The sequence below is a fragment of the Belonocnema kinseyi genome, chromosome 2 (assembly GCF_010883055.1).
Source record: "Belonocnema kinseyi isolate 2016_QV_RU_SX_M_011 chromosome 2, B_treatae_v1, whole genome shotgun sequence".
In the NCBI taxonomy this organism is placed as follows: Eukaryota; Metazoa; Arthropoda; class Insecta; order Hymenoptera; family Cynipidae; genus Belonocnema; species Belonocnema kinseyi.
In genome coordinates this window covers 86258208-86281701 of record NC_046658.1, presented here as the reverse complement: position 1 = coordinate 86281701, position 23494 = coordinate 86258208, and the positions used below count along the sequence as shown (strand labels likewise).

At 30.7% G+C, this 23494-nt stretch overlaps 3 protein-coding genes across 3 annotated transcripts in view; all 3 read left to right on the top strand.

The window, feature by feature from the left end:
* The first annotated feature begins 7984 nt into the window (after window positions 1-7984).
* Window positions 7985-12788, top strand: LOC117182872 (zinc finger protein 595-like). Its single transcript, XM_033375984.1, has 5 exons — window positions 7985-8015; window positions 9628-9795; window positions 9871-10116; window positions 11869-11988; window positions 12067-12788. Exons 1-5 carry the CDS (start codon window positions 7985-7987, stop codon window positions 12579-12581), a joined length of 1080 nt encoding a protein of 359 aa, XP_033231875.1. The 3' UTR covers window positions 12582-12788.
* Window positions 12789-13114: 326 nt separating this feature from the next.
* On the top strand, window positions 13115-17707 carry LOC117182871 (zinc finger protein 728-like). Its single transcript, XM_033375983.1, has 4 exons — window positions 13115-13157; window positions 14015-14179; window positions 14257-14549; window positions 17459-17707. The coding sequence occupies exons 1-4, from the start codon at window positions 13115-13117 to the stop codon at window positions 17705-17707; spliced, it is 750 nt and encodes a 249-aa protein (XP_033231874.1).
* A 3987-nt stretch (window positions 17708-21694) lies between these two features.
* Window positions 21695-23494, top strand: part of LOC117182870 (zinc finger protein 254-like) — a 3348-nt gene continuing 1548 nt past the window's right edge. The window contains exon 1 of the mRNA XM_033375982.1: window positions 21695-21758. Within this exon, the coding sequence (XP_033231873.1) occupies window positions 21695-21758 (64 nt within the window). The remainder of the gene's footprint in view (window positions 21759-23494) is intronic.

Below are 23494 nucleotides of genomic sequence, written 5' to 3'. Positions count from 1 at the left end.
TATTAGCTTTTGGCTGCTCAGCATAAAATGTGGATCCTAAGAAAGCCAGAAATTCAGGATTCAAAACAGAAAATGAAGTACAGATTCCAAAAGTGTGTCCGAAGCTACAAACCTAAAAGTCATTTGAATCAACATTTAAAATATCAGTGCAACGTAGGGCTATAGTTTAGATGTAAATTCTATGTAAAGAAATTTATTTGCGGAAAATGTTATCGAAGTTATCGTTCGGCAAGTTCCTCGTATCGGCATAAACGTTTGGAACATGGAGGAGTCAAAACACAATTTATCAGCGATTTTCGCGGACATAAATTGAATCAGAAGTTTTAAATTGTGGAAACACAAGGCTTCACTTCATTTCGAGACATCGAAAGAAAGGCATAATTGCGACAAATATTTGTGAAGAAAATTTTGTTTCTGTATGTCAGAAATAAATAAAGTTAGCCAACATCTGGATGTAATAGTTTATTTATGAGCTATAAAGAATCAAACAATACTTTATTTGATGTGTATGATTTACTATTTACCATAAAGAATCATGGCATCTTCTGTGCTATGATACTATATTTTAACGAATGTATTCTATTCGTTGCAGAGACATTTCACAAAAAAGCAATTAGTTAAATGGAAATAAGTTTTTGGATATAAACACGAGGGAATAGCCAGGTGTAGCATCCCAGTAAGTGGGAAGTGGAACCACGAACGTCCAAGAATTCGTTAATGTTTGCCCCAATTGTATACCAACGGACAGTTCCGCGCTCATGCGCATTGGCAGTTGCCATATCAACGGCTTCTACACGCTTTAGAAGTTTTGAACTTTTTTTTGCACAAATGATTATAATGATCTCATTGTAACACTTACACTTTCTAGGTACTGTTCGCATTTTTTATGCCATTTTCCTTTTCGTTTTTAATTTAGCGACGCGATACACATTTAACAAAATAAAAAAACAAACGAACATAAGCTACTTATGCATCGAAATCTCAAAATATAACATAGGGGTGTGGGTAGAACACGTGACAGCGCAACCGCCAATGCGCATGTGCGCGAAACAGCTCCCGGGTTTCCATTCGTGGTAAACAGTGACGAATTCTTGACCGTCCGTGATTCCACCTCTCCTTACAAAACACATAGGGTGATACCACTTCTTAGTATTCCTTCGTGGATTTAAAATAATAAATTAGGATTCATGTCCGATATAAAATGTCAGGTTATGTGTATGCCATTCTTTTACCCTCAATATTAATTCTTTTATACTGTAAATTCTCTCCAAGTAGAAAATAGTCTTTTGTGGGTAATTTATGTTAATCGAGGGAAGGTGTAATGCATGATATTCTCTTTGTGCTCGTTCTACGTTTTTATATAGTTGGTAATTCGAAATTCCTTTAGAAATCAAAAACAAAAGATTGATATTTATAAAATTGCTATTAATCACTTTCACTTTATAATTTTCTAGATCAACAGAATTCCAAGTCTGATTCGAGGAAACCGACAAAAGGACTAGATGCTGGGTTTTATTCTTCTAGATCTAAAGCTACTCAAATTTCTTCTGATAATAAGTCTGGTGCCAAGACTATTCAATGCGACATTGGTGACCCTTTGCAGATCAAGCAGGAATTCATCGATGGTATGACTATTATAATTAAAATATCCTTAATGGGACTTGAAAAATCAATTGCAAATTACATTTTGTCCAATTTTCAGATTCAGAGACAATTGCAGTCCATAATGAAAATCAATTGAATGAGACAGAATTTTGTACCGTATACATAAATGAAGATGATATCTTGGAGGAGGTTAAGCCCAAACGGCAGACCATAAAGAAGGAGCAAATTCAGGAATCAGAACAGGAAAAGAAGCACACATGCGAAAAGTGTGCCCGCAGCTATAAACGAAAAGGTCATTTGAATCAACATTTAAAATACGAATGTGACGTCACGCTACAGTTCAAATGTAAATTTTGCGAAAAACAGTTTAAAAGGAAAGGTGACGTAAATAGGCACATGCGTCAAGTACATATTAAGATAGATTTACAGTCATTGAAATCTAGACATGATTGCAACAGATGTTCGCGAAGTTACACTTCGTTAGATGAGTTCAAGCGACATAAACAGCTAGAACATGCAACAGTCAGAACACAATTTTTTTGCGATTATTGCGGGTATGAATCAAATATGAAAGGCAATATGGCACAGCATATGATTTCACGTCACTCAGAGACATCGAAATCCAGTTATAAATGCGACGAATGTTCTCGAAGTTACGCTTGGTCAAGTGCTTTACGTCGACACAAGCGTTCAGCACATTCAACAATAAATTCATAATTTACTTGCCTTTTTCGAAGACAAAAATCAAATAATCATTAGATTTTCGATTTACCAGCAAGTGTTAGCTACTCAATAGTAATATTGACGAAAGTAGGTTATAGCTGTATAACATTTATGATGAAAATTTTTCTTCGATGTGTCAAAAATAATTAATGTTAGTTAAGGTACACTTATAATACTTTATTCACGACCTAAGAACGAAACAATACTTTATTCGATCTGTGTGATTCATTATTTACTATAAAGAATTATGTCAGTCGCTCTGCTATAATATTATTCGTCAAATAATGTACTCTATTGTGAGAAAATATAATATTCATCTGTCTAAAATTTAGATACTTTGTTTTAAACTTACGATAAAAGGAGAAATTTTTGGATATAAAATAATCAATTACACTGTGTAAAATGTGTCTGTTGACCGAACAAAAGTTTAGTTGTTCCAACCAAATTGTTTGATTTCTATGGAAGCAATAGGATCGTTTTGTTGGAGCGTTTAGTTGAAGTAAACACAAGCTTAGTAGGTACAACAAACATTCTTTGTAGATGAAACAAACTTATTTGGTAAAATCAACCAAATATTTGTTAGCTCAACCCAATGGTTTTTTTAGACTTTAAAGAAATATTGTAAATTTTATAAAACAGTTTTGTTGAACGAACTAAATATTTTAAATTACAACAATATACTTAAAGCTACTTTAAATACTTTCTTACTTAATTTTAAGTATGTTTTTCGGATATCAGACAATAAATACAACGAAAAATAAAATGTACAAATCATTTACCTTGAAATGCATCTATTAGAGATTTTATAGGCCCCATTCATTTTAAATCTGTCTAGTCGCCGCATCAGATATCCTAACGTATTTTTCGAAACAAACAAAACTCTTTTTTAAATTTTATTTATTTTTTTTTTATTTTTATTTTTTTTATAGACCTACAAATTTTATTAACGAACAAAATGCAGAGGTGTGATTTTCGCCTAAATCTACCATATTGAAAAAGTGGTCAGCAGCTCCTCATGAGTCGAAAGAGAGCGCATGCGCGGCTGCGTGTTTAGTATGCCCAACAAAATTCTTTGATACACTCAACATAAAGTGCTTAACAAATTTTTTCTTATCCAAGTAAATTGTTTCGTAACTCCAACTACTTTTTTGGTAGTCGCAATAAAATATTGGTAGTCGCAACCAAATTTTGATAAGAACAACAACAAATTGTATATGGCATATACAAAGTTTTCAGCTGTTATATGAAGAACATTCCAAATCTGACTCGAGGAAATTGACAGAAAGTCCAGATGGTGAGCCATGTTCTTGTACAATTACTAACATTTCTTTTGACAATAAATCTGCGGTGCCAAAACTATTCAACACGACATTGATGAGCCTTTGGAAGTCAAGGAGAAATTTATCGAAGGTATGATTATTTTAATAAAAATATTCTTAATGGAATTTTAAAGAAGCAATTTCATATTGCAGTTTCTCGAATTTTCAGATTCAGGGACAATTTCAGCCCATGAAATAAATAAATCAATTGAGTCTAAATTTTGTACCGTATATATAAAAGATGATATTCTGGGGGTTAAAACCAAATCAGAACAGGGAAAGAAGCATACATGCGAAAAGTGCGCCCGCAACTATAAACAAAAAAGTTATTTGACTCAACATTTAAAATTCGAATGCGAATTCAGCCTTCAATTCAGATGTAAAATCTGTAAAAAACAATTGAAACGAAAAGGTGACCTGAGTTTGCACGCTGGTTAAGTTCATATTAAAATAAACTTACAGGCATCGGAAACAAGGTATGTTTGCGAAAAATGTTCTCGAAGTTATCGGTCGTTGAGTGGTTAACATTATTACAAACGAGTAAAGCACGCAAAATTTAAACTGCAATTTATTTGTGATTTTGGGGGATATAAAGCGACTAGAAAAAAATAGTTTGGTAGACCACGTTACTGTTTGCCACTTACAGAAATCGAAATTAAGTAATGGTTGAGATAAATGTTCACAAAGTTACATTTGGCCAAAGGATTTAGCTCGACGTAAACGTTTAAACCATGCAGCAATTGAACGAATATTTTTTTGATATTTTTGCGGATATAAATCGAATATGAAATATTATTTGGTAACTCGTATGGCTTCACGCCATGCACAGACTTTGAAATCCGATACGAATGTTCTTGATACATATTACAAATGGTTAAGTGCTTTAGGTCGATAAAAAAACCTACATCAATTGAACCATCAAACCAAAATTTACCTGCGCTTTTTTGGGACATAAATCAAATAACTATTTTATTTTTGTTTTTTCTGTGTGTCGAAAATAACTATAGTTAGTTAATATCTGGATATAATACTTTATTTGTGATCTGTAAATAATTCAGCAATACTTTATTTGATATGTATGATTTATTATTTATCATAAAGAATTATGGCATTTTCTGTAATATAATATTATACACTAGGGAATGTATTCTATTCTGAAACAATAAAATATTAATTTGCCTAAGATATAGATAATTTGTTCTAACCTCGATTTTAACTTGCTATCTTAATTACATTTTTGCTCCATGATGCTTTTCTGATTGTCGATGTTTTGAATCATATGAAGAGTGCAAGGTTCACCCAGATATAAAATTAACGGAATATAAACTTGTGAATTATTTTAATTTCATTATATTGCAAAATGAAAGAAACACATTTTTTTATGATAAGCAAGTTCACCGAAAATAACTAGTTACGATAAAATAAGAAGTTTCTGGATATAAAATATTAAATTTGGGTTTATGACCGATGGAAAGTTTTAAGTTCGATTTGTTTTAATGATCGACATTTCCTGAACCAATGATGTAATTTTCATGTAATTTTGAGGTATTGTAGATATTATTATAGATTTTAAACTGTAAAGTTTTTTTTATTAAAACTCGTTAAATTTTTCCTGAAAAAAAGTTAAACAAATTCTTGATTTAATTTTCTTTGAAATTCTACTTTTTAAATATTAAATACGATATAGAGATTCATTATAAAATCACCTTTCATTTAAAAAAATTGTGGGAGACTCTTGGTTCTGGAGACATCGTCATTTCAGTAAGCCTAGACTCTTGAAAACTTTTTTGCACGTTTAGCGTGGCTTCGGTTTAATACTTAGGGGTGTGTGAAATGAAAAAAATTTTGACTTTTAATGAAAATTGTTGTAAGCAAGTTCAATTTACAAACACCGAATGTTATAGATTGCTAATTTGTAAAATATATTTCGGCATTAATGTTACTTATTTTCATCGACAAAGTATATGGAAATTTGATATACAAAAATGTTATCTCCTAGTTGTCCCTAAATTATATTTCTAGTAAAGTTTATTGTAGAAAATATATTATTCGCTATTTTTTATTAAATTTACTAACAAACTATATGAATAAATTATCACGGTAGATATCAACGTGCCTAAAATCATTGTACTGGTGACATTTGCTGACAATTGTTTATACAATATGTTTATAAAACTTACAAATAATACTAAATGACAAACTTTTCGTACTAAATTATTATAGATTTCGCTAGAAACGTAAATTTAGGACAATTAAGACATAAAAAATATTTTTTTTCCTTCGAATATTCTTAAAGGAAATTGAATTATATCCTTTGTTTCTGAAATTAACAAATAATATCGGAAGAGATATTTTTCTGATCAAGTATTACTTTTTCGTTAAAATTAAGTAATATTAATGCCGAAATATCCTTTACAATGAAGCAATCTATAATATTCAGTGTTTGTAAATAGCATATTATATCACCATTATCATTAAAATCTCTCGAACCAGAATAGTCTTCATCCATTTTTTTAAATAAAAGGTGATTTCATAAGGAATATGTATGTCCTAATTTAACAAAAATTACAACAAGAAATTCACAAAAAATTGAATGAAAAATATTTTTCAAAATTTGTTGGGCTATATTCCACAATTTCAAATGTTTAATTTCAAATGTTATAATTTAAAAACGTATCATTTCATCTTTAATTCCTCCAAATTTCATCAATATTCAATAAACGGTTTCGAAAATGTCGATAATTCAAAAATTTTTAACTCAAAAATTTAATATAGTGTAACAGCACTATAAATTCACCAACTATTCTTTAATTCAAACAAAGACTTGCAGATTTTGATATTCCGAATCTGTCGAGACTCTAAATTCCTTAATGCTGTAAATTCTGTCCAAGTAGAATATAGTCTTCTGTTGGTAATTACTGTTAATTAAGTAAAGGTATACTGCATGATCTTCTCTTTGTGCTCGTTCTACCATTTTGTATACTTGAAAATTCGAAATTCTTTCAGAAATAAAAAAAGAAATATTGAGATTTATCTAATTGCTATTGGTAACTTTCACTTTATAATTTGTAGATCAAAAGAATTTCAAGACTGATTCGAGGAAATTGAAAGAAAGACTAGATGGTGGGTCATATTCTTGTACAGCTACTGATATTTCTTCTGATAATAAATCTGGTCTTAATACCTTCATTAAATACGACTTTGATGACAGTTTGAAAATCAAAGAAGAATTCATCCAAGGTATGACTATTTTCATTGAAATAACCTTAATGGAACTTTAAAAATTCAATTTTTCAGTAAATGTCCTGAAATTTTCAGATAAAGAAAAAATTGCAACCCATAAAGGAAATAAATCAAATGAGTCAATATTTTGTACCGTATATACAGAAGAAGATGATATTTGGAAGTTGAGCCCAAAACACAGACCATAAAGAAGCAGAAAATTCAGGAATCAGAACAGGAAAAAAAGCACGCGTGTGAAAAGTGTGCCCGCAGCTATAAATGGGAAGGTCATTTTACTAATCATTTAAAATACGAATGCGGCGTCAAGCTACAGTTCAGATGTAATATCTGTGACAAACAATTTAGACGGAAAGGTGACGTGAGTAAGCACTTGCGGAAAGTGCATTTTAAGCCAATTATTATTTTGCGATATTTGCGGGTATAAATCGAATATGAAAGGTAACTTGGCATCGCATATGGTTTCACGTCACTCACAGGCATCGAGATCCAGTTATAAATTCGAACAATGTTCTCGAAGTTGCGCATGGTTAAGTGCTTTACGGCAACACAAACGTTCAGCACATTCGACAATGAATCCTTAATTTTACTTGCGATTTTTAAGGACATAAATCAAATAACCATTTGATTTTCGCTTTAACAGCAAGTGTTAACTATACAATAATGATATCGAAGAAAGTGGGTTGTAGCGGTTTAAATATTATGATGCAACTTTTGGTTTCTATTTATCCAAAATAAGTAAAGTTACTTAGGATCTGGATATAATAATTTATTTGTGACATATAAAGAATTGAGCAATACTGTTATTTGATCTGTAAGATTAATTATTAACCATAAAGAATTATGGCATTTTCTGTACTATAATATTATACTTTGAGGAATGTATTCTATTCAGAAGCAATAAAATATTTATTTGCCTGAGATTTCGTCCTTTGTTTTAACTGTGGTTTTAACTTACTATCTTAATTACATTTTTACTGCATGATTTTTTTCTCATTGTGAATCTTCTGCATCATATAAATATTATAGGCTTCACCTCGGTATAGAATTACAGAAGTACAAAAATGTGCACTTTTTAAATCTTATAACATTGCAAAATGAAAGTAACACATTTAATATGTGTGACAAGTACGTTCTTCAGAATCATCCAGTTACGAGAAAATGAGACATTTTTTGAATATAAAATAATAAATTAGTATTGATGGCTAATAGAAAGTGTTAAATTTGTATAATATTTTTTTAATTTCAATACTACAGGACCAGCGCACGTCAGGAATATCAAAATCTGCAAGTATTTCTTAGATTTTAATGAAACTTGGTGAAATTTCAGTGGTATATAAGAGACTTTTTGGGCTCAAAGGATTTTTTTAATATTTCAAAATTTTGGGAGTTATAACTTGTTGAATTTTTAGGTTAGATTTTTTTGAATCATTGATCTTTCTGGAACCGATGACTGCATTTTATTGCAATTTGGAGGTAGTAGTTGTGTCAGAAAAAAGATCAAAGAAATTTTTGATTTAATTTCTCGTGAAATTCTTCCCTTTTAGTTTTTTTTAATATGATATAAAGATTGCTTACGAAAGCACATCTTATTTCAGAAGAAGAAAATTTGATGGAGGCTCTTACACTTACACTTACTATAGAAGCCCCAAATTTTTTTATCGTCTTGAAAATTGTTTTTCATGCTCGGCGTGACTTTTGTAAATGGATTCCTAGTCTGAACATTTAAAATTGGTTAAAAGTTATCTCCTAGTTGTCCCTAAATTTTATTGCAAGTAAAATTAATTGTTGAAAATATATTATTCGGTATGATTTATAAAACGTAGAAACAAATTATCAGAGTAGACATTAACGGGCATAAAATCATGTTACTGCTAATGCGGACAGACAATTGTTTATACAATATGATTATAAAATTCACAAATAATACTAAATCACAAAGTTTCCCTATGAATTTTTTATAAATCTTACTGGAAACATATATTTAGGGCAATTAAGAGATAAAATAATTTTTGTTGACTTCAAATGTTCGTAATGGAAATTTAATTTTATAATTTGTATTTGAAATTAACGAATAATATCAGGAGACATATTTTTCTGATCAAGTATAATTTTTTCGATCAAATTAAGTAATATTAATTCCGAAATATCCTCCACAAAGATCAATCTATAACCCTCAGTTTTTAAAAATATAATTTGTTTATAACCATTATCATTAAAAGTCAGCTTTTTTCTTTCACGAAACCTTGAATATTAAACCCACGTCACGCTGAGCAGCAAAGCGCAGCGAATGTTCTCAAAAAATGGAGATAATAAATTGAAAGAGGAAAATTTCGACAAAAGCTGAATGAAATATTTGTTTGGATTTTTTTAAAGCAATATTTCACCATTTTTAATTTAACATTTTACAGTTTGGAAATGTAATATCCGATGGGTCCAAAATGAGTCATATAGAACTATAATTTCACCAGCTATTATTTAAATCAAACAAAGACATGCATATTTTGATATTCCCAATATGCAATGGCCCTGGATTGATTTATACTGCAAATTCTATCCCAAAGTAAAATATAGTTTGCTGTGGGTAATTGCGGTTAATTAACTAAAGGTATACTGCACTATTTGTGGTCGTCCTATCTATTTGTTTTGGTTGAAAATTCGAATTTCCTTTAAAAATGGTAAAAGAAAGATTTAAATTGATTAAATTTCTATTTCTAACTTTCACTTTATAATTTTCTAGATCAACAGAATACAAAGACTGATTCGAGAAAATCAACAGAAAGAACAGATGGTGGGCCATATTCGTGTAAAACTACTCACATTTTTTCTGGCAATAAGTCTGGTGGCAAGACTTTAATTAAATACGACCTTGATGACACTTTGGAAATCAAGCAAGAATTCATCCAGGGTATGACTATTTTAATCAAAATACCTGTAATAGAACTTTAAAAAAATTGCATATTACATTTGGTTCAATTTTCAGGTCCAGTGACAATTGCTGTCCAGAAACGAAATGAAACAAATGAGTCCAAATTTTGTACGGTATATATAAAGGAAGATGATGCTTTAGAGGTTAACCACAAACCGCAGACCATGAAGAAGCAGCAAGATCAGGAATCAGGACAGGAAAAGAAGCACACTTGCGAAAAGTGTGCCCGCAGTTATAAACGGAAAAGTCATTTGAATCAACATATAAGATATGAATGCGACGTCAAACTACAGTTCAGATGTAAATTCTGCGGAAAACAATTTAAACGGAAAGGTGACATGAGTAGGCACGTTGGTCAAATACATAATAAAGCAACCTCACAGGTACTTGAATACAGGTATATTTGCGAAAAATGTCCTCGAAGTTATCGTTCCTTAAGTGGCTTGCATTATCATAAACGAGTGGAACATTCAGCAGTTAAGCCACAATTTATGTGTGATTTTTGCGGATATAGGTCGAATAGGAAAACTACTTTGAAAAAGCACATATTTAAAATGCACCTATAGACAACGAAACAAAGTTATGTTTGCGAAAAATATTCGCGCAGATATACTTATATGTTTTCTTTATATCGACATAAGCGTTTAGACGAAACACAATTTTTTGCTATTTTTGCGAATATAATTTGAACAGAGAAGGTGACTTGTGAAAACAAATAAGTTCTCATCATTTAGAGACATCGAAATAAAGGCATAACTGTGACAAATGTTCGTGAAGTGATACTTGTTTGAGTGGTTTAAACCAACATAAGCATTTAGGACATGCAGCAATCAACAATGATATTGAAGAAAATGTGTTACAGTTGTTTCTCTTTATGATGGAAATTTTTTTGTGTCTCAAAAATAAGTAAAGTTATTTAAGATCTTGATATAACATTTTATTTGTGACCTATAAAGAATTAAACAATACGCTATAGCATCTGTATAATTTAGTATTTAATATATAAAATTATGACATTGCCTGTCATATAATATTATACATTAATGAATGTATTCCCTTCTGATACATTAAAATATTCATTTGCGTAAGATTTAGATACTTTGTTTTGACTGAATATTCTCATAAAATGGTACTAATTACAGCTCAAATAGATTACTCCCACATAAATCGTATGTTTTCATCTATAACAGCAGAATCCGTGAAACCCTCAATAATCTGAAATTATGTCGCAAAATGCCCTAATGGTGAATCTTCCTACACTTAAAGTTATTGAGAAAACAACCAAAATCCCACGAGTGAACATAAACCAAGAAGTGGAAGAAGCAACACAAGATTTACTATTCAAAACATCGGAGGATAAATATGAACTAGCCTTCGAGAAATGTGATAAATAGAGAAAACAAAACAGATTAGCATCCATACAGTGAACATTATCATCATAATCAAAAACATTCACTTCATAGGACGTTCTCGCACCATTTTGGTAAAGGGGTATATAACGCTCACTTTTCTTGCGGCTCTACAATATCATAACATGTGGGTTTCGAATAAAATATCACACGTCACTCGTGGGGTTACACACGTCTTCAAGTGGAATTCAGTGGTCCTGCCAACATTGAGGCTTCCGTGTAAAACCATACACATTCTATTTTTTCATGGCAGGAAGTGGGACCGAAAACAACTGTATTTACTAAGAAAGGAGAAACTTCTGGATATATGTAAAATAATAAACAGGGTCTTATGGCTGATAGAATATTTTTAATTTGTTATATGTATGACATTCTTTTAATCTCATTACTATATTCTTTGATATGATGAATTCTGTCCAAGTAAAATATAGCCTGCTGTGGACAATTACAGTTCATTTAGTCAAGATCTACTGCATAATCTTCTCTTCATGCTTGCCCTATTTTTTTTTTAATTATAATTTCCTTTGGAAATTGCAAACGGAAGAATTAAATTTGTAAAATTGCTTCTTGTAATATTTTGTTTATAATTTTATAGATCAACAGAATTCCAAGATTGATTCGAGAAAATGAACAGATATATTAGATGGTTGGCCATATTCTTATACAACTACTCACATGCCTTCTGTCAATAAATCTGGTACCAAGACTTTAATTAAATACGACCTTGATGACACTTTGTACATAAAGCAAAAATTCATCCAAGGTAGGGCCATTTTAATTAACATATCTTTAATAGAATTTTAAAAAAGCAAGTGCATAATATACTTTTAAAAATTTTCAGATCCAGAGACAAGCCAGACAACCCATGAAGGTAATAAAACAAATGAGTCCAAATTTTATACTGTATACATAAAGGAACATGATGTTTTGGAGGTTAAGCACCGACCACAGACCGTAAAGAAGAAGCAAATTCAGGAATCAGAACAGGAAAAAAAGCACACATGCGAAAAGTGTGCCCGCAGCTATAAACGAAAAGTTCATCTGAATCAACATGTGAGATACGAATGCGACGTCAGGCTACAGTTTAGATGTACATTTTGCGGAAAAGAATTTAAACGGAAAGGTGACCTGAGTAGACACGTCAGTCAAATACATATTAAAAAAATTTTTTTAAAATTGGGAATGAAGTATATTTGCGAAAAATGTTCTCGAAGTTATCTTTCATTAAGTGGCTTGCATCATCATAAACGAGTAGAGCATGCGGCAGTCAAACCGCAATTTATTTGTGATTTTTGCGGATATAAGTCGAATAGGAAAACCACATTGATAAATCACATTTTAAAAATGCACTTATAGACAATCGAAAAATAATTTTTTCCGATATTTGCGAATATAAATTGAAAAGGGAACGTAACTTGTAAAAACACGTAACTTCACATCACTTAGGGACATCGAAATAAATGCATAATTGTTACAATTGTTCTTGAACTTGTATTTGTTTAAGTAATTAAAACCAACATAAACATTGAGAATTACACCATAATCTCGACATCAGGCAAATGAACATTTTATTTTCGATTTACCAGCAGGTGTTAACTACTCAATAAAGATATTGAAGAAAATGTATTATAGTTGTTTAATTTTATGATGGAAATTTGGTTTCTTTGTCAAATATAAGAAAAGTTAGTTAAGATCTTGATATAATACTTTATTTGTGACCTATAAAGCATCGAGCAATGCCTTATTGCATCTGTATTATTTAGTATAAACATTATGGCATTTTCGGTACTATAATATTATTCATGAACGAATTTATTCTCTTCTGAGACGTTAAAATATTAATTTGCCTAAGATTAAGATACTTTCTTTTAACTGAATATCCTCATAAAATGTTACTGATCCCAGCTCAAACAGGTTACTCCCACAAGAGTTGTATGTTTTCATCTAAAACAATGGCATACGTGAAACCATGAATAATCTGCTGTTACTTCGTAAAATGTTATAATGGTCAATCTTCGTATGCTCAAAATCCAGAACAAACAACGAAAATCTCACCACTGAACATAAACCAAGAAGTAAATGAAGCAAAACAAGATTTATTATCCGAAATATGTAGGGATACGAAGGATACATATCAGCTGGCCTTCGAGAAAGTTGACAAATGGAGAATACAAAACAAAACAGAAGAATGTTCTGAGAGTGATCATTATAATAATAAAAAATTAAAAAAAAAAACATTCACTTCATAGGATGTTTTCGCACCATTTCGACAAAGGGCTATCTAACGTTCACTTTTCTACATGTGATGATATATTCTTATATAGTTACAGGAGTTCACTTAGGAACGAATTTAAGGAAATACAAACGTGTTAATTTAAAAAAATTTTAACATTGACAAATGAAAATTACACACTTTATTTTTTCATAGCAGGAAATTAGACCGGAAACAACTACTTACTAGGAAACGAGAAGCTCCTGGATATGTATAAAATAATAAACAAGGATTTATGGCCGATAGAAAGTTTTTAAGTTTGCTATATGTATGACATTCTTTTAATCTCAGTACTACATTCTTTTATATGATGAATTCTGTCCAAGTAGAATATAGTCTGCTCTGGGTAATTACAGTTAAATGAGTCAAGGTGTACTGCATGATCTTCTCTTTGTGCATGCCCTATCTTTTTTTTATTGGAAATTAGAATTCCCTTTAGAAATAGTAAACCGGAGATTGTTATCAATTGTTATTTATAACATTTATCTTATAAGTAAACTTTATTTTTATTTTCTAGACCAACAGAATTCCAAGACTGATTCGAGGAAGTCGACAGAAACACTAGATTGTGGGCCGTATTCTTGTACACCTACTCCCATTTCTTCTGGCAAGAAGTCTGGAGCCGAGACTCTTCAATACGATATTCATGACCCTTTGGAAATCAAGGAAGAAATTATCCAAGGTATAAATATTTTAATTGAAATATTCTTAATGGAACTTTAAAAACCAATTGTATACTACATTTTGTTAAATTTTCAGATCCAGAGCCAATTACAGTCCATGAAGGGAATAAATCAAATGAGTCGAAATTTTGCACCATATATGTAAGAGATGATATTTTAGCGGTTAAGTCCAAACCGCAGACAATGGAGAAGCAGAAAATTCAAGAATCAGAACAGGAAAAAAAGTACGCATGCGAGAAGTGTGCACGCAGTTATAAATATAAACGTCATTTGCATCGTCATAAAAAATTCGAATGCGATGTGAAACCACAGTTCCAATGCGAATTCTGCAATAAACGATTCGCACATAAAAGGGGTATGCTTTGTCACGTGAGTCTTGTACATATAAAAACAAACTTACAGTCGCCAAAAACAGAGTATAATTGCGAAATATGTTTTCGAACTTATCGTTCGATAAGTGGCTTGTATCGACATAAAAGTTTAGAGCACGCAGCAGTCAAGCCACAATTTTTTTGCGATTTTTGCGGGTATAAATCAAATATCAAAAGTGACTTGGCAAAACATATCCTTTCGCGCCACCCACAGGGATCGAAATCAAGGAATAAATGTGACAAATGCCCTCGAAGTTATGCTACTATAAGTGGTTTAAATCAACACAAACGTTTAGAACATGCAACTATTAAGCCACAATTTACTTGCGACCTTTGCGGGCATAAAGCAAATATGAAACATAACTTGTCAAGACACATTAAACTTCACGCGATCTGAAATAATAATAACAATGTAAGTTAAAAATGAAGCTTTGGGTAATTTCTAAGATTGGTTGAACATACTCATTGTTTAACATCATCTCAAGTAATTTAGAAATAAACTAAGAAAACTTTTAATTTTATCACATTGAATAATTATAACACAGAAAAAACTGAAGTTATATTTTGTAGCATGTAAAATTTCCCACTGTTAAAGTTTACATGCTATTTGGCGAAAGTTTATCCCACGATGGAATAAAAGCTGTCGTCTGATACGGTATCCTTAGCAGTAATGAGAAAACGGCAAAGTATGAGTGATTTCGAGCTAAAAATGGGAACAGCACATTTAAAACAACACAGAAAAAGCTAAAGTTAGAATTTTTTGCAGGCAAGATTTGCAGTAGGTTAAAAAATAAACACATTTCGGAGAAAGTGTCACTGAGGTTAGGAGAATAATTTTGATCTTGTCTACTGCATTACAATGAAGTGAGCAATTTTCGGTTACACATGTAGAATCAGCAAACACAAAATACGAAAAAAATTTGCCCTTACTGATATATCTCCTCCGAAATAAATTAGATTATTGTAGAGGAATTAGAACTTATTTAATACCATGTAGCAAAAAGCAGCTGATCAACTGACATATGGGAATCCCCAGTTGTCTCCAATTTAATTAAGTTAAACGGCGATAGATAGCGCTGGCATCGAATAAAAATGGAGCGATTATAAAACGAAAGATTATCCAGGCATGGTTAAAAATTGGAAATTATCATCGATTTATGTAAAGTTTATCTGGCAAGGTTAATTTTCGTTGCGGTGAATCTTTCATCCGGAATCGATGTAAACTTTATCTTTCGTTTTTTATGTGAGACCTTAAATTACATTTTGTGAAAATCACTTTATAATACTCAATTTTACTTTTTGATTGGTGCGAAAGTATAAATTTACTTTCCGTCGAAGTCAAAAGAAATGACTTCTCTTCATATAATTTATTATTATAGTTTTAGTTACTAGCAAGTTTTATTTACTCAACAATGTTGGTAATGAAAGGTGGTTATACCTGTTCATTTTTTATGATTACATTTTTTGTCCATGTCACGAAGAAGAAAAGTTTTTTAAAATATATATACTTTACTTATAAGCTATGTAGTATCGAACACTGCTTTATTTTATCTGCATAATTTATTATTTACTATAAAGAATCATGGCATTTTCTACACGATAATATTACACATTGACGAATGTATTCCATTCTGAGATAATAAAATAATCATTCTTCTAATCTTTAGATACTTGTTATTAAACTTAATATCTTAATTAGATTACTCCTATATGGTGTTTTTGAGATTGCTAATCTCCTTTATCTGGTCATTAGTGCAGGGAATCACTTGAAAAAAATTATAGAAATATAATTTTATGAGATGTTTTAATAAAATATAAAATGATAAAATGCAAATTACACATTGTATTCTTCCAGACCGACAAAGTTCTAAATGCTGCATGTCCTTCTCTTTGTGTTCATCCTATCTTCTGTTTGGCGAAGAAATTAGAATATCCTTCCGAACTTCACTGGGTAGTGTAATATTACGTGTATGAGTTATTAATTAAATCTATATCTGCTAAAAGAAAAGGATTAAAATGATCGAAAATTATTCATTCAAATAACTTTCAGCTTACAATTTTTTACATGAACATAATTCTAAGAGGGATTCGAAAAAATCAATAGTAAAAAATGATAATGAGCCATATTCTTGTACCATTACTAACATTTACTCTTCCACCAACTCTGTTGCTAAGACTTTAATTGAATACGACATGAATAAAACTTTGGTTATCAAGGAAGATATCATCCAAGCTATGCATATTGCAATTAAAATATCCTTAATGAAACTATAAAAAGTAAATGCTTATTATATTATATTAAATTTTCAGAACCAGTGACCATTACACTCGAGACAGGGAATAAAATAAATAAGTAAAAATTGTGTGAGCGGAGTTATAAAATTAAAGAAAATTGGACTTCTCAGCAAAAATACGAATGTGGCGTCAGGCTACAGTTTACCTGTAAAATCTGCAAAAAACAATTTAAACGGAAAGTTGAAAGAAGTAGGCACGTGCGTATAGCACAGATTAAAACAAACTTACAAGCATTGAAGCAAAGTTATAATTGCAGCATATGTTCGCGTAGTTATACTAGCATAAGTTCTTTAAATCGACATATACAAGTAGAACATGCATCAGTCAGACCACAATTATCTTGCGATATTTGCAGATATGAACCGAATGTGAAAGGTAACTTGGCATCACATATGATTTCACGCCACTCACAGACACCGCAATCCAGTTAACCATTTGATTTTCGATTTACCTGCGAGTGTCAACTACTTAGTAATGTTATTGAAGAAAGTAGGTTATAGATTTTTAACTGTCATGGTGGGAAATTTGTTTCTGTGTGTTCAAAAAAGTGAAGTTCGTTACGATACACGTGTAATATACTGGAGTCCCGCTATACTGGTTCCTGATATACAGTACAAGGCGGTCCAAGGGGGTGAGGAAGGGAAGCGCTTCGTGGTCAGTGGAGCAACTCCACAACAACGCAGGAGTGTATGCAAAAAGCAGGCAGTACCCTCGACGGTTGATCACGTCTTCTGCTTCAGTTCGCTCTCATGTCAGTGTTTCGATCAGGCGCAGTTATGCCTATACGTTACAAAATGCCGAAAAACAAGTTGCAAAAATGTCGCGGAAAAACAAAAGGAAGCGTTTAACAATTGCACATAAATATGAGCTTATAAAAGAAGTGAAAGTACGTGTAAGAAAAAATTATATTTTATAGAAATACGTTATCGCTCAGAATACGTACAACAGTATAATGGCTCACAACCTAAGTTCAGGAATAAAGTGGAAAGTTATGAATATTTCAAGAAAAAATCTTCCAAAAGAAGTTATAAAGCCGTTCTGGATGCTTACTTACTTTTTTGTTTTACATATGTATGTACTTCAATAAAGTTTGATTTTTTAGCCCAAATTCGGAATTTTCGCTTAAATTTGCGTAAGTGGAAATTTTAAAGTCTTATCTACAGTTCATTATAATATCATAAAACCAAAATGGCAAAATACGAAAAAAAAATTAAGGCAAAATTCCAACAGAAATGATGCAGATGGCCCTCATTGTTCCTGGTTTGGAGAATTCCGAGATACTATGAAGGCCATTGAGGGTAAGTTAGAAACTTCCAGTGAAACGGGATTCCAGTGTAATTTACTTGTGACCTATATAGAACCGACCAAGACTTTATTTGATCTGTATAATTTATTATTTATTAAACAGCGAATGTGTTCTCTTCTGATATTAAAATATTTATTTGTCTCAGATTTAGATACTTTGTTACAACTTAATTTTATGTAACCGCTTTTGTTTGGTCACGCCCCACAGTGTTTAAAATTTTTTTTTGACAAAATGAAAAATCTCGCGATTGAAAAATGATAGAGACACGAACCCGACGGCATTTTAAAGCTTGTGTCATTTATAACAGAGGAAAAATAGTACAGTTCATCTATATGAAAATTTTGATCTTCATAACGAAGGTCAAAGATCGAGATTTTTAAAAAAGTGGTTTTTTGCTGTTTTGACATCTTTAAACATATATTTTTTCAAAACTAGGTATGTTTTGTGATAGCTCTCCTCACGAGGAATTAGAATATGTATTTCAAAATTTCTTTCATCAAGCTACGATTGAGAAAAAAAGGATCAAACCATCACACTTATCAACTAAAATTTATATTAACAATTCCATTGGTTTTCGTTAAAGTAAGTGTTTGAATCCGACAAAACAGCAAAAAACCACTTTCTTTTTAAATCTCGATCTTTGACCTTCGTTATGAAAGTCAAAATTTTCACATGCATGAATCGTACTATTTTTCCTCTGTTATAAATGACACAAGCTTTAAAATGCCGTTGAGATCGCGTCTCTATCATTTTTCAATCGCGAGATTTTTCACTTTGTCAACAAAAATTTTTAACACTATGCGTCTGAGCGACTGCCGCACACCCAGCGCAGCTCTTTTTATTTCTACTTGCAGCGCGGCGTCAATTCTCGGAAGAACTATATCAGGGGCCCTATATCAGAATTCCACTGTATTGAAAAATAAAAATCACCAATATCATTTTTTCATGGTAAGGAATTCGACCGGAAATAACTAGTTACTAGGAAACGAGACGTTTTTTATATATATGTAAAATAACAAGTAAGGATTTATGGCCGATAAGAAGTTTTGAAGTTATCATATGAATGCCATTCTTTTTATCTCAATACTATATTTTTTTATACAGTGAATTATCTCCAAGTGGAATATAGTCTGCTGTAAGTAATTTCTGTTAATTGATTCAAGATGTACTCCATGATTTTTTCTTTGGGCTTGTCCTATCTTTTTTTGTAATTACAAATTCGAGTTCCCTTTAAAAATGGTAAACGAATGACTAAGTTTATAAAATTGCTATTTGTAACTTTTAATTTATAATTTTTTAGATCAACAAAGTTCCAAGACTGAATCGAAGAAATCAACAGATAGACTATTTGTTGGGCCATATTCTTGTACAACTATTAAAATTTCTTCTGGCAATAATTCTGGTGTCAAGACTTCAGTCGAAAACGATAATGATGAAACATTGGAAATCAAGGAAGAAATCATCCAAGGTATGACTATTTTAATTAAAATATCCTTAAATGAACTTTGAAAAAGCAATTACATATTACATTTTGTTAAATTTTCAGATCCAGAGACAATTACAGCCCATGAAGGAAATAAATCAAATGAGTCAACATTTTGTACTGTATATATAAGAGATGATATTTTGGCGGTGAAAGTCCAAACCGCAGACCATAGAAACGCAGAAAATTCAGGAATCAGAACCGGAAAAAAGTACGCATGCGAGAAGTGTGCTCGCAGTTATAAATGGAAACGTCATTCGTATCGCCATCAAAATACGAATGCGACGTAAGAACACAGTTTGAATGTGAATTCTGCAACAAACGATTCGCACCTAAAAGGGGCATGCTTTGCCACGTGAAGCTAGTACATATCAAAACAAACTTACAGTCACCGAAAAAGAAGTTCACATGCGAAATATGTCCTCGAAGTTATCGTTCGTTAAGTGGCTTGTATCGACATAAAAGTTTAGAGCACACAGCAGTCAAGCCACAATATTTTTGCGATTTTTGCGGGTTCAAATTAAATATAAAAAGTGATTTAGCAAAACACATTTCATCACACCACTCACAGGCATCGAAATCAAGAAATAATAATTTCTAATATTTGTTGAAAGACTTATTATTTTACATGATCTCAAGTACTTCACAAGAAAAGTACTCCAGGTGTCCATCGCCGAATTGATTCTCCCAGATCACTTAAAGGTAGTCAAACAACCTTTACTTTATCGAATTGTGTCGATTTTATATTTTTGTGTATAAAAACCAAATTGATTTAGATCAAATCTACTGAAAAATTTTCCTTGTGATGAAAGATAAATAACGTAATTCTTTCACGAACAAAAAATGAAGGGGGGTAAACCATCCCTACATATTTTTAAAGTTGTGCTGAAAATTGTTTAAATTACAGAAAAAAATATTTTAAAAAAAATTTTGCACTTGAAACAAAAATAAAGTTGATGTTTTTCGCAAGTAAAAATTTCTATTAATGTGAATAGCTACCCCTAAATAATTTTTATTTTGTGTGTATGATAATATATACTTTCCATACACAACGATAAATTTGTAGGAGAAAATATTTAAAAAATATATTTAGCACTTGAAACAAAAATAAAGTTAACGTGTTTCTCTAAACAACAATTTTTTTTTAATTAATGCGGCTAGCTACCCCTAAACACTTTTTATTTCGCGTCTATGATAATATGGGGCAGAACACGACAAGTGTTTCCATCTACAATTAATTTTGTTTGGAACGGGTTGAAACTTGGCTGGAATACATACATACATTAATCCACCGAACCATATATCTATTTATCAACCGGTTGTCAATGTATAGGGGCCTAAAGTTTTCACTTTTTCACGCGCTTCTTCACCTTCATGTTAGTGTAACTTCTTCTAGGATCGTCCGATTAGACTTTTATTATAGTGTTTTAGAAACCTATTTTCATGTAATTATAAGTCTATTATAACAATATATATATTTTGATAATCAAAATTGATATTGATTTTTTGAAAAACTATATTTAAAAATTTTGTTTTGTTTCCAAAGTTAGTTTTTTTATATACTCTTTGAAATCATGTACAATAAAAAGTGTGCCGCAAATTTTTTCTTGGTAAAATTTAGATTTTTACGCCCGAGTGTGCCATGTTAAACTTCCGCAGCGCTCGAGCACGAATACTGTCAGTTCTAATGTGTCCTCAAATTATATTTAACGTTTTTGAGATGATTATTTGTGCAGAGATATATAAATTACGTTATATATTTCATCTCACATATTTTATTTCATACAGAATGAGCGTAAAAATCTAAATTTTACCAAGAAAACATTTGCGGTCCACTTCAAAGAGTATAAAAAAGCTATTTTTTGAAAGAGAAATTTTTGTAATATTGTTTTTTTCAAAAAATAAATGTTGACTTTCCAAAAAATAAATGTTGACTTTCCAAAAAATATATGAAACAATTTTTTAAAAATATTTAATATAAACGCGTGAAATAGTGAAAACTTCAGGCCCCTGTACATTGACAACCGATGGATATTTTAACCAATGGCTTGGTGAATTAATGTACGTCCACCAGGACTATATTCCAGCCAAGTCTCAACCCGATCAAAAAAAATTAATTTTAGGTAAGAACGATTGACGTATTTTGCCCCATATATACTTTCCATACACAAAGATTTCTAGGAAAATAGATTTATAATGAAGGATGTCAAATAGAGTCCATCAAAGAAGAATATGAAATATACGAGGGGGTAAACTATCCCCCAAATATTTATAAAATTGCAAAATATGTATAAAATTTCAAAGAAAATACTATATAAATTACTATACATAATTATAAATTATATTAAAAAATTTTTTAATTACTCCAACAGGAACAACAGAAAAGATTGGAAATTCGTTGTCAGCTTTCTATTAGTGTACATTCTGTGATAAATTTTATACTGCGAAAAAAACAAGGTGATTCATTTGTAACGGATCGCATACCTTAAAATTAAACAAATTTTGAAAACAATGCGCACAAGATTTAATTATAAAGGTTAATAATGTGAAACAATTTAAGGGTAGTTACCGTCTTCAATGCTCTTTTTTCTTCAAAATACATAAATACCTTCTTCCTCTTTTTGTGTCCAATATGTCATTTGTTCGTTTTTTTCCCTGGATTTTAGACTTATTTTGCAATTTTTTACATAATTGAGGGGTGGTTTACCCCCAGGTAATTTTTTATTCATGTTGGATGGACTCTGTTTTACTTTCTTCGTTATAATACTATTTTTCCAATTGTCTTTGTGTATGGAAAGTATATATCATCATAGACACAAAATAAAGTGTTTAGGGGTAGCTACCACCATTTTTTTAAAATTATTTTTGTAGCGAAAAATGTCAACTTTATTTTTGTTTCGAGTGAAAAATATATATATTTTTAATCATTTCCTGTGAATTAAAAAATGTTTAGCACAGCCTTAAAACTATTCAGGGGTTTTCTAGCGGCTAGCCCTTTCATTTTTGGTGTTAAGAAAATTGCGTTATTCATCTTTCATCACGAGGAAACTTTTCCAGTAGGTTTGGTCAACATTAATTTGGTTTTTATACATAAAACTATACAATCGACACTCGAGATTTTTTTTTAGAATATATCAATTTTATTTTTTTAAGGTTCTTAACAAGTAAATTAATCGATATTGATATTCATGACGTTTCTTGAATGTATAGTTTGTTATTATATGTTTTGCTTATCTTAAAGAATATGTGTGAAAAGTTACAGATTGATGATCATTTTCTTTTCGATTTACTAGCAATTTTTAATTACTCGATAATGATATTGAAGGAAGTGGGTAATGGTCGTCTAACTTTAATGATTGCACTTTTGTTTGTATGTATCACAACTAAGTTAAGTATGTTAACATCTACATATAATACTTTATTTATGAATGATAAATAATACAGCAATAGATTACTTGATCTGTATGATTTATTATTTACTATAAAGAATCATGACATTTCTATATTATAATATTATACAATTAAAAAATTAATTTTATTCTGAGATAATAATATAATTATTTGTCTAAGATTCAGATGCATTATTTTAACTTAATATCTTAATTTTATTTTAGATGTATGATGCTTTCTTAATTTTTTATCTTCTTCATCATGTGAATAGTGCAGGGGTTTATTCACCTAGAAATAAAATTAGAGAAATGTAAGCGTTTGAAGTGTTTTAATAAAATATAAAACTATCAAATTAAAATTGAACATTTTATTCTTTTAGGTCGAAACAGATCCTTTGAACACTTATTAATAGAAAACTATAAGATTCTTGACGTAAAATATTAAATTAGGATTTATGGCTGATAGAAAA

Bases quoted from the DNA above. Each gene is read 5' to 3' on its own strand.
- LOC117182872 (XM_033375984.1), top strand. From the start codon at position 7,985: ATGAAAGTAACACATTTAATATGTGTGACAA. The intron at 8,016-9,627 runs GTACGTTCTTCA...ATAATTTTCTAG, and splicing joins ACATTTAATATGTGTGACAA to ATCAACAGAATACAAAGACT. The intron at 10,117-11,868 runs GTAAATTCTGCG...CAGATATATTAG, and splicing joins CGTCAAACTACAGTTCAGAT to ATGGTTGGCCATATTCTTAT.
- LOC117182871 (XM_033375983.1), top strand. From the start codon at position 13,115: ATGTTACTGATCCCAGCTCAAACAGGTTACTCCCACAAGAGTT. The intron at 13,158-14,014 runs GTATGTTTTCAT...TTTATTTTCTAG, and splicing joins AGGTTACTCCCACAAGAGTT to ACCAACAGAATTCCAAGACT. The intron at 14,550-17,458 runs GTGAGTCTTGTA...CCTGATATACAG, and splicing joins AAAGGGGTATGCTTTGTCAC to TACAAGGCGGTCCAAGGGGG.